The following is a 10,083-nucleotide window of genomic DNA, read 5'->3' on the forward strand; positions in this document are numbered from 1 at the left end:
GTTGAGGCAGGGGTGCTGCACAGGGACCTGCGGGAGGTAAGGTAACAAAGCCATTGTGTGACTTGCTGGTGCTGGAGGACACATAACTGTGTTTGTCTCATTATCCCACCAGGCAGCCCAGGACTTGCTGAGGCTACGGATGCTGTCTGACCCATCTCCAACTCCCAGGCCCTGTTAGAGGGATCCCCATAACTTGAAGTCCTGACAGAAAATCTCACCTGGATGACAATCCCTTGTCCATTCACTCATTCAACAAGCAATTCTTGGACACCCAGTTCCATGCTGGGCACTGGAGACTCTCAGATGACCTACGGCACCTCAAGAAACATCCAGGCTGACTGGTGTGTACCCTCAATCACTCTGACACATTCTTGAGGCCTCCCCGTTTCTACCCCAGCCAGCCAGGTCTTGCCAGACAGAACTCACAAGTGTACCAAAAAATAATCTTTATTGTCACTAGTATAAAACAGAGAAGGTCAACTGGCCTTGCAGTCTGTACGAAGTGTGGGGCGTAAAGACCACCTGGGCTGCCCCCATTTCTCCCATAATGCCCCGCCCCAGAGCAGTGCCCAGGAGCTCCGTGAAGGGGAGGGGGCCACCCAAGGGCCTTCCCTTCAGAAGTTAAGGGTGGCCTGGGCGGGGAGCACTTTCTGCCTGAGGCAGGCAAAGGAGCAGGGGAGAAAACCGGAGTGGGGGAGCCCCCGGTCCTTCACGATGATCGTGTCCCCACCTTCAGCGCCGTCGGAGTCCAGACTGCGAGCCGAGGGGGCGGCGGGCCGCCTGGAGGGGGCTGAGGCGCGGGCCGCTGTGTGCTGGTCAGAGGGCCACGCGGGTGCAGCAGTGGCGCAGCAGGCACGGCAGGATGCCGCGGTTCAGCTGGTGGAACTCCACGAGCTGCAGCAGGTCGGTGAAGCGGGTCTGGCCCTCGTCCATGCTGAAGTAAAGGCGACCCTCCTCCTCGCTCTGGGATGTGGCCATAGCGGGTGGAAGGTCAGGGAGGGGCACGAGGCGCGAGGGGCTCCTTCCAGGGCCAGGGCTGAGGTCCCCATTGCTTGTGCGGGAGAAAGGAAAGAGCGGGAGACCCCAGACACACCAGGGGCCAGGGGCGAGGGGATGCTTCTTGAGGGGGCCTCATGAGGATGGGTTGCTGGGAGCCCTGGGTCTCCATGGCAGGAACCTGGGACTACTCACCGGCAGGATGAGGTAATGTTTGACTTTCTGCATGTGGCACAAAGAGAGGACAAAGCCTTGTGGGTTCCGCTGACTCTCTCGGACCAGGAAGAGGCTGCCAGGAGACAGGGCCACATCACTTAAGGACACACAGCTGCCACCTTGACCCAGGTCTCTCTTATCCCTGGCTCTGTTGCCCTGCCCAGCCCTGCCCCTTACCCGTCTACCAGGCCCTGCTGCCTGATGAGCCGCTGGCTCTCCTCTCGGGAAATGCGTCCATGAAACCAGGGTTGGGTGCGGTGGATGGCTGGGGTGAGGGGAGGCAGATGGGCGGTCACACGGGGCTGGCGACCCTCATACTAACCACCCCTGCCAGGAGTGCTCAGGGAAGCCACGGCAGCCCCCACCCCTGGGGACCCAGTGCAGGACTCTCACCCACCTGCACTGAGGCTCGTGCCTGAGCTTGGGGTGGGCAGGCTGAGACGGTGGTTCGTCTTCTTCTGCAGAGCAGTGGGGGACACGAGAGGTCAGGGCGTGGCTGGGGTAATACCAGTCCCTCAAGAATACTGACCCTCTTTCTGCAGCCAGGGGACTCCCCTCACCCCTGTCTTTCTTCTTCCCATGCCATGGAAACCCCACAGGACAAACATGCAGATGAACGCAGACCCCTCACCCTCCAGGCCTGGGCCTCCTCCAGGGCTGCGCTCAGAGCCTCCCGGGGGTTCTCGATGACACGCCCGGCATGGCCAGAGAAGTCCATGGCCACCAGGGTGTTGTCTGAGACGCTCCTCTGCAGGCGGGATAGGATGGGGAGGGGAGGGGTCAGAACAGGACCCAAGTATCCCTGGCTCGGGGCCTGGGTGCCTGCCCCCAGCTAACACCCCTGTGCACACTCACCAAGGGCGGGGAGCCCACGCAGGGTGGGCGCAGGTGGCGGCACTGTGCCTGCTGATAATTCTTATACAGCTGCACCCCGTACTGAGAGAAAGAGAGCTGGAGGTCAAACAGGTACTGGGGGCTGGGCTGTGACACCCCCACCCCCATTCCCGACCAGAACACCCCAAGAGCAAGGCTACATCTCTGCCCCTAGATAAGGGACTTCCTGAAGCCAAAGCTGTGACTCCAGCCTTGGACCCAGGATTCCGAGAGAGCAAGGCTGTGATGCCCCCTCATTCTGGAGACTTCCTGAGGGCAGAGCTACAACTCCTCCCTCATGCCAGGCATCCCAAGGGCGCGGCCCGCTCTCCCATGTCAGTGCCAGGACCTCACCTTGAAGAGGCGGAAGGCAGCCAACCAGCAGGTGCGGCTCTGCTCATCCTCACTGCAGAAGACGCGAAGCCCCTTGTGGCCATTTCGAAGCTTATTTGGCTGTGAGGAGAGGAAACTGGCTGGTCCCATATCTGCCTTAAGACCAGATATTGTCTCCCATCTCCCGCCTCCGTGGGGCTGGGCAGGGTGCAGGAAGAGGAGTCTGGGGGTCCCAGAGGGAGCTCAGAAGCCCCAGGAAGGATCCTGGGGACTGAGTGGCTCCCGCTCTCTCCCAGGCCAGGCCAGGCCAGGCCAGGGTCTTCACCTTGATGCAGAAGCCGAAGTCCGTGGGCATCCCATAGAGCTTGCGGCCCTGAGTCACCACATACACGTTGGATTCGTTCACATCTGCTACATACTGCAGGTGCCGCGGGTCCTGCACAGCATGAGTGAGCAGGACTTAGTACAGACAGACCCTGCCCCCTTATGACCACCCCACTAAGCCAGCTGAGGAGAGTTCAGTCCCAGAGAGGGCAGAGAAGTACCCCAGGTCACATAGCAAATACAAGTAGAGCCAGGACTTGAACTCAGTTCACCTGCCTCTCCCACTGCTACCTCTGGGGGCTGGTAAGTTGGGAGGGAAAGAGGAGCAGCTGAGGGGCTCAGGGCCTAGGGCGTGAAAGGACCAAGAGTTGTAACAGGGAAGGGGCAGCTCCTAGAAGGACCAGGGGTGGGGTATCTGAGGGGCTGGGGCCGTCACCCTCAAGACCTCACCTTGGAGGTGCCCTTTGTGGAGTAATACAGGCCAGATCGGCGGAGGAAGCAGAAGAAACGTTTCCAAAGCTTGCGTCCTGATCCCCGCAGCTGCAGGAAGCCCTGGATCTCTGGGAAGCTGCCTGCATTCAGGAAGTTCTGAGGCCAGAGGGGAACAGGGTGAGAGGCCTGCAGGTGCCCCTGAAATACACAGACACACAGACACACAGACACACACACACACACACACACACACACACAGGCCTTCCCAGGGCCTGCCTTTACGGCAGGAGGGGCTCCACATGCATTTATTGTCTCCATTTAACAGACGAAGAAACTGATGCTCAGGCAGGAAAAGTGACTTGTCCATAGTCACTTAGAGCTGTGCTGGGTGTTCCAGCCCACAGATGAAAGGCACAGGCTTAAGGGCCAAGAAGCAATGAGCAATCCTGGGGAACCACTGATATACCATGAAATGGGATGTCCCCTCACCTGGATGAGGTCCTCGTGGGATATGCCCGTGTGTGTATCCAGACAGCTGGAGACCATCTTTTCTGGGAACAGGGAGTGCTGAAGGGAAAAGGAGTCAGGAGTCAGGGGCTGAGGATCCAGGAAGGGGATCAGGTGTCCCAGCGCCCAGCTCCCCCCAATAGCACATACTCACCGGGGTGCTCTTGAATAGCTCGTACTTGGCGAAGTTTTTCCGGAAGACGAAGCGGCTGTCTCCTCCAATGGGCCAGGCAGCCTGCACCTCCACCACCGACTCATGGTCCTCCAAGCCCCGCTCTGGGATCAAGGGCAAGAAACAGGGGTCAATGGAGACCAGCCAGGCCTCCGGGATGAGCCACCTGCCTAGCCCAAGGTGTGAAGCATTGCCTCCTGGTCCAGGCAGCGCCCCTGCACCCCAGCTCACCCAGTGCTAGATGGGGGTGGCACTCCACCAGCCCCCAGTTCTCATCACTCAGGGAGTGAGATCGCTGCACCAGCATGTCACACACGTAGCGAGCTGTGGCTCCCGCCGCCACCTCCACTGACCGGCATGCCCCATCTTCGCTGTACACCTTTATGACCTGCACCCCAGGAGCGGCAGATGACTCGAGGAAGGGCAAAGGGTGGTTCTTTCCCCTTCCCCACGTGCTCTACCCTCAGGGACCCCTGAGGTCCAAACCCCCCACCTCCTCCAAAGTGGCACAGTGTCCACCCCATCCCATAGCACCTCATGCTCCCTGCCTTCCCTTTCCCAGGACAACTCACGTGAGGACAGCTGGTGTCTCTAGGGAGCAGCCCCCTTGCACAGGAGGGCCCCCCAAGAATGGGGGTCTGTGAAGGAGGACTGCAGAGCTCAGGAAAGGGGTTGGGGATGGAGGGTAGGGAGGTTGACCGCAGCTCCTCCTCACGAAGAAGTTTCCTGGGGGTGAAGGGGAGAGGGGAGGAGTTGACTAAAAGACTCTGTGTGTCACCCAGTGCTGACAGATCCCCGCAGCCTTCCTCAGCCATCACCCCATTTTACCTGCCGGTCGGAATGGGCAGAGGCTGGGACCTTTTCACCTCCCCAGACAGGGGGACATCGGGAGGCGGGGGAGTCCCAGGAGGGGTCCCAGGGGCCAGGTACAGGTCTTCCGGGGAGCTGCTGAGATGAGGTGGAGACAGACCCAGCTCCATGACATCTGAGGGAGAAGACGGTGGGGCACACAGCTGCTCCTGTGCCCTTGTCCTGGGGAGAGGGGCCAAGAAGACCAGGACCTCCTGACTTCATCTTGCTATCAAGATGCCCCTCAGAGTTTACACAGCACCTCATTGCTCCCCCTCTACCTGGAGTTCCCTGGGGCCTCTGGGGAAGGGTAGCATGAGCGCTTTTTACAAAAGGGGGCCCTGAGCCCCTGAGAAAGAAGCATTCTCATCCCATCAGAGGTGAGCCAGGGAGTGGGACCCGGTGTGTGGACTCCAGATCCAATCTTAGCCTTAGCCTCTTCCTGAGCCTCAAGTTGCCGAGGAGAAGGGCTATGAGGGTCCCAAGCCAGGCAGCAGCAACAGACTCCACAACCCCCAGCAGGTCTGGGGCTTGGGACTTAGTGTCACCCCTCCATTTCCGAGCTTGGGGGACTCACTCCTGGGCTCTGCCCCGGGTTTTTCCAGCGTTTCATTGCCAGACCTGGTTGCCAGCGCCTGTTGTGGCAACGCCTGCCCAAGTGCTGAGTGACGCCCAGAAGGGGAGAAGGAGGTGGGGAAGGACAGGAAACAGGAGGGCAGGAGGCAGGCTCAGCTGCGGTGGGAGGGAGAGGGCTAGCCTGGGGGCCTTTTCCCTGGCAGCCCCTAAAACTTGTGTGCCTCCCCCAGGCCCTTCATCCGCCCAGCTTTCTTGAGGCCTCCATGCCAGAGCTACTTCCTCTAAGAAGCCTTCCTGGATTTTCCACAGTCAGTCTGAAGGGCTCCCTCTCGGCACTGGGCTGGGGCCCCTGTGCCAATGACTGTGCACCTGTCTTATCCACCCACTGGTCTGAAGACACGCGGACATCCCAGGCAAGGCCAGGGCTGGCCCATGTCTTATCACACATAGGTGGTACACAGGCATCCAGGACGAGTAAGGATAAAAGAGATGGGGCAAAGACAGAGGCCCTGCGTACCCCTCCTCCACAGAAACCAAGACCCTTTTTGCTGAGCTGAAATCTGGGAGGCCCTAGGAGAACTCTGTTCAGCCTCCTGCTGGCTCTCCAGACACTGGGCCAGTGCAGTTCAGTTGCCTCAGGCACCTGGGATTGACCCCCTCACCCCAGGATGAGGCAGGTCCCCGACCCTTAAGTGAGGGCTTTAGGAGATTTGGGGGACAGGTGAGTCAGGGTGGGGCGGGACAGCACTGCCTGGGGCTCTCCATTCAACCTTGACTCATCAGCACAACTTCCTGGCTTAGGAGAAACACAAACAACCCTGCTTCTACCCACCCCACCTCTACTCCTGCCCCCAACCTAGGCCTGGGAGGAATAGGGGAGGGCTGGGACCAGGATGGGCGAGGAGGATGTGGGCTGGAGGCTCCTCTGACATCATCTCCTCCTCCCCGCCCCCTTGGCCTACCTCCCACTCCAGCAGTCCAGGTGGGACCTGCAATGGGGCCCAGTCTGGTAGTCACCACCCAGCCCAGGAGGCCCCTCACCCAGGAAGGAGAGAAGAAAGGCCCGGCCTGGATTCAGAAGCCCATCTGGAGTGGAGCTGACCTTTCAGGGATGCCCCTCACTTGCTCATGCAAAATAACCCAAGAAACATGCAGTGTTCCCTCTCCTGTCTGGGGCCCTCTAGACTTTCCTTCCAGCCTTAACACCCAGGGCTCAGCTGGTCCAAGGGATTCATCCACATCACCCCGGGGGGATGACGGTCCTCCTAAGTCACCCTCCTGGGTGTCCTGGCCAGAGGTGTACTCAGGAGCAGGAGTGGAAAGTCAAGACATAGATCAGACAGAGAAAGGCCAGGTGGCAGAACCAGGGAGGGGGCTCAGGGTCCCGCCAGGAAGGGGAAGACACACCTACCATCGAACATCAATAGTCAGTCACCAGCGCATCAACACCCAAACACAAGGCCCCACTCCCAGCCGCTGTCTAACCCCTGGCAAACCGCCCCGTGACTTCATTCCAGGGAGAATTAGGGGAGGGGTTGCAGGGGCTACCCCCTCCAGGAATCTGGAAGCCAATAGTGGGGTGGTCTGGGTCCTCCCCCATCCCAGAGAGAGGAGGAATCAGAGGTTTGGAAGAGGAAGGGGAGATTTAAATCGGATTGGAGTCTGGCCTCTGTGGGTGGGAGGGCTGACTCAAGAGAGGTTTAGACTTCACATCCCTTCACTTGGTTCTCCAGACCCTTCTAAGGGCAAGCCAGGAGTGGGGCAGTCAGGACAAAAGAAATGAGGGTCCTACTCGGTCCTAGCTGTAGGGCCTGGGCAGCTCCCCCACTTCCACCCCAGGAGACCTGAATCTTTCAAACTGGGGCCCTGGGAAGGTTATATTGAAGAAAGCGACCCCTCAAATCAGTCTGACTCCTAGCTGCGTCTTCCCCAGTAGCCTCTCCGGCCCGGGCGGCTCCTGCCCCACCCCTCCTTCCCGCCCTCCCGGCCTCCTGCCTCCTTGTTTACTTCCTGAATCGGGCCCCACCTGGCCAGCCTGGGCGGGAGGCAGGGCCCAGCGTAGAAAACAAGGCCACCTTCGGTGCCTCCCAGGGGCGGGGGAGGGGCTGGAAGAGCAGAGGCCTGGAGGTGGCGGGAAGGCCCCCGCCTGGCCCAGGATCCCACGCCCCGCCCCCATCGGGATTGACTGTAGTGGGGAAGGCTTTACCTGGGGGGAGCTCTTGGGGTGAGGGCCCAGGTGAGGAGGCGGGAAACCCCTAGGTGACCCTGAGTTGGGGGGAGGGCCCAGGACCCTGAGGCCCCGCCCACACCCTCACTAGGGTAAAAACGCCCAATGGGAGTAAGGGGGGCAGCTCTTTTAAAGTTTAATTTCGGAAGAATGCTAGAGTGTCTGTGGAGTTAATTATTACAGGCTGCTTGCCTTCACAGGCCCCCCCCCCCCCCAGCAGGATATTGGGGGAAGAGGGGAGAGCAGAGTCCATGATCGGCAGACCAAGGCGGGGCACTGAGGGGCAGTGGGGTAGGAAGGCCTGACAATGGCGGGCAGGTGCATTCTCCATCCTCAACGTGCCAAGGAGACCCAGACCTGGTCTTTCCCCTGCCTATTCAGACAGACAAAGCACTCTGCCCTCCAGCACACACACTCCCCAGGCCCCACTGCGCTGCAGACCCTTCACCGTCAAGCCCTCCAACCTACCAAGACCACTTCTTTCTGAAGCCAGGAGGGACCCCGGGGCCTGCCTCATCCCCACCTTCCCATCCGAGGGCAGGACCCTGGATTCCTGAGTAGGAGACGGAGCTCTAGCAATCTCGAGAATCCCTCTCCTACTGCCCTCCAAATTTGGGGGTACCTCACTGCCCTCGCGGAGCCGTCTGTCTTTAAGAGACTTCGGGAAACTCATGCTGGGGTCCAGTCAGACTGAGCAAGGAAGAGACTTGGGGCAGCCCCCTCGATGTTAGGACTCCCCTCCCAGCTCTCTTTCTGGGAATGTGGGGAGGGGCTAGTTTCAGCGGGAAAGCTGCGTCTCCAGAAGAGAATCTGAGATCTTGCTTGGGCTGGTGTGTTTGTGTGTGTGTGTGTGTGTCTGTGTGTGTTGGGGCAGGGTGGGGGCTGGGGTGGGTGCAGAGAGGGACAGAAGGAATTGTGAGGACAGGAAATGAGAATTAGGGAGACTGAGGGCAGATGGTGAAGAAGGGATGGGATGGGAGACTGGAGGAGAAGAAAAAGTGAGGCCGAATCATTCCATATTGACAGATCTGCCGGTACCCACCCCCAAGATAAAGTGCCTGCTTTGGTCCTTACCTGGACCCTAGGCGTTGGTACACCTGGCTGGGGCCACCGGTTTAGGGAGGAAGACGCCAAGCCCTTAACTACCTGTCCCCCTTCTGTCCCCGCCCTTGGCCTGACATCACTGAAGGGGGAAGGGGAGGGGGAGCCAGGCAGCTGCCCGTCCGCCTACCTGGGCAGCCAGCCAGCCAGCTCCTGGCCCTGAGACGGGCGCAGCCTGGGGCCCTGGTGCGGCTGGGGGTGGGAGCAGGTTGTCGCCTGGGACCGATCTCAGTCCCCTTACCTGGAGGAGCCCCAGCAGAAGTAGTAGGACACAGGGTCCAAAGTCTGGTTCTGTCTAGGGACCTCAGATTCGTGGACTTGACTTCAAATCCTCTCCCTCTTCTCTACAGGTGGGAGGGTCTCCCGACTTTGGTCGTAGAAGTAGGGGGAGGCTGAGCCCTGTTGTCCAGGTTCCTGGCCCAAGGAAACAAATTATCTTGGGCAGGTGGGGGCGGGGCCTGGGGGAGGGGCCTGGGAGGAGGAAGCACAGGAGGAGGGGCGGGGACTCCCTGACACTGCGCTGCCTAGGATTGTTTTTGTCCTTCTTAGCCTGGCAGTAGGTGCCAGGGGAAAGACAGTCGAACTGAACAACCTCAAGAGCAAAGATCTAGAGTCCTCACAACCTGGGAGGGAGGTGCTGGGGACTGGAAGGTCAGGGGCCTGGGCCTGGAAACAGCCCCGTCCACTCTTCCCCATTGCCCTCCCTAAACCTGGTCTGTTCATTGGCCAATTTAGGGGGCCTGTCTGCGGCTCTGGGTCCTACCAACCGGGGCAAAGGACACTCTTCGAAAGAGGGAAGCCAGCCAGAGGGGTGGCCAGCAACATGGCCTGCCCCGTGACCTCCAGCCATGGGTTGGCCACCCAGGATGCACCCTGGCCCCCCAGAGGATACCAGCATATATCCTCCCTTCTAAGCAAAGTCCAGGGTCTCAGCTTCTCCTTCTGAAATAGAAGGGGTTAGGCAAGGTCTCATGGTGCGAGAAGAGATTTGGGGAAAGCTCTGGCCAGGTGCCAGGGGACTCCCCTTAGCACTCTCCTTCAGCACTAGGCAAACACAAGAGTGGAGAGAGGGCCTGGAAGGCTGAGATCAAAGGCAGCAGCCACCTCCCAGTCCAAGTGGGTGACAGTTGAGTAAACAAACAATTCATAGGGGTGATAAGAGGTCTGCCCTGGGGGACCATGGAGGAGTGGCTTCAGGATCAACTTTCTCCAAACTGGGTTTTCCTTGGAAAAACCAGTATGAGTGGACTAAGCAGAGAAGTGGGAGAGGGGGCAAGGTCACCTGGGCCACAGAACAGCTTGTACAAAACATGGTCGACAATTCACTCAATCATTCCTTCATTCACTCAACTAATGTTTGTTAAGTACCTACTATATCCCAACCCCATGCTTGACATTGGGGATACAGGGACCCACAAAACAGACTCCACCCTTATCTTCATGCTGCCCAATCAGGAAGGCTGATGTTAATCAAAGA

General features: G+C 59.4%; 1 protein-coding gene across 4 annotated transcripts; it reads right to left on the reverse strand.

Moving 5' to 3' along the window:
- Window positions 1–429: 429 nt before the first annotated feature.
- GRB7 (growth factor receptor bound protein 7) lies at window positions 430–9,039 on the reverse strand. 4 transcript variants are annotated; one of them, XM_074342904.1, is made up of 15 exons: window positions 8,737–9,039; window positions 4,682–4,885; window positions 4,426–4,579; window positions 4,085–4,241; window positions 3,836–3,957; window positions 3,664–3,741; window positions 3,193–3,330; window positions 2,744–2,854; window positions 2,440–2,538; window positions 2,068–2,148; window positions 1,844–1,960; window positions 1,610–1,670; window positions 1,390–1,477; window positions 1,192–1,309; window positions 430–963 (listed from the first exon to the last, which is right to left on the reverse strand). In XM_074342904.1, exons 2-15 carry the CDS (start codon window positions 4,831–4,833, stop codon window positions 817–819), a joined length of 1,623 nt encoding a protein of 540 aa, XP_074199005.1. In that variant the 5' UTR covers window positions 4,834–4,885; window positions 8,737–9,039; the 3' UTR covers window positions 430–816. The 4 variants fall into 4 exon arrangements, with proteins under 4 accessions (XP_074199005.1, XP_074199004.1, XP_074199006.1 ...); XM_074342903.1 differs by having other exon boundaries at window positions 8,848–9,038; XM_074342905.1 differs by lacking the exon at window positions 8,737–9,039 and adding an exon at window positions 8,580–8,698 and having other exon boundaries at window positions 1,192–1,285.
- Between the last annotated feature and the right edge of the window lie 1,044 nt (window positions 9,040–10,083).

The sequence above is a fragment of the Camelus bactrianus genome, chromosome 16 (genome assembly GCF_048773025.1).
Source record: "Camelus bactrianus isolate YW-2024 breed Bactrian camel chromosome 16, ASM4877302v1, whole genome shotgun sequence".
Taxonomy (NCBI): domain Eukaryota; kingdom Metazoa; phylum Chordata; class Mammalia; order Artiodactyla; family Camelidae; genus Camelus; species Camelus bactrianus.

What these genes read in the sequence shown, in the direction of transcription:
- GRB7 (XM_074342904.1), bottom strand. Translation starts at nt 4,833, where the DNA reads ATGGAGCTGGGTCTGTCTCCACCTCATCTCAGCAGCTCCCCGGAAGAC. An exon ending in CTGCCCATTCCGACCGGCAG is followed by an intron (nt 4,580 to 4,681) that starts GTAAAATGGGGT and finishes CTTCACCCCCAG; the next exon opens with GAAACTTCTTCGTGAGGAGG. An exon ending in GAGACACCAGCTGTCCTCAC is followed by an intron (nt 4,242 to 4,425) that starts GTGAGTTGTCCT and finishes CCTGGGGTGCAG; the next exon opens with GTCATAAAGGTGTACAGCGA.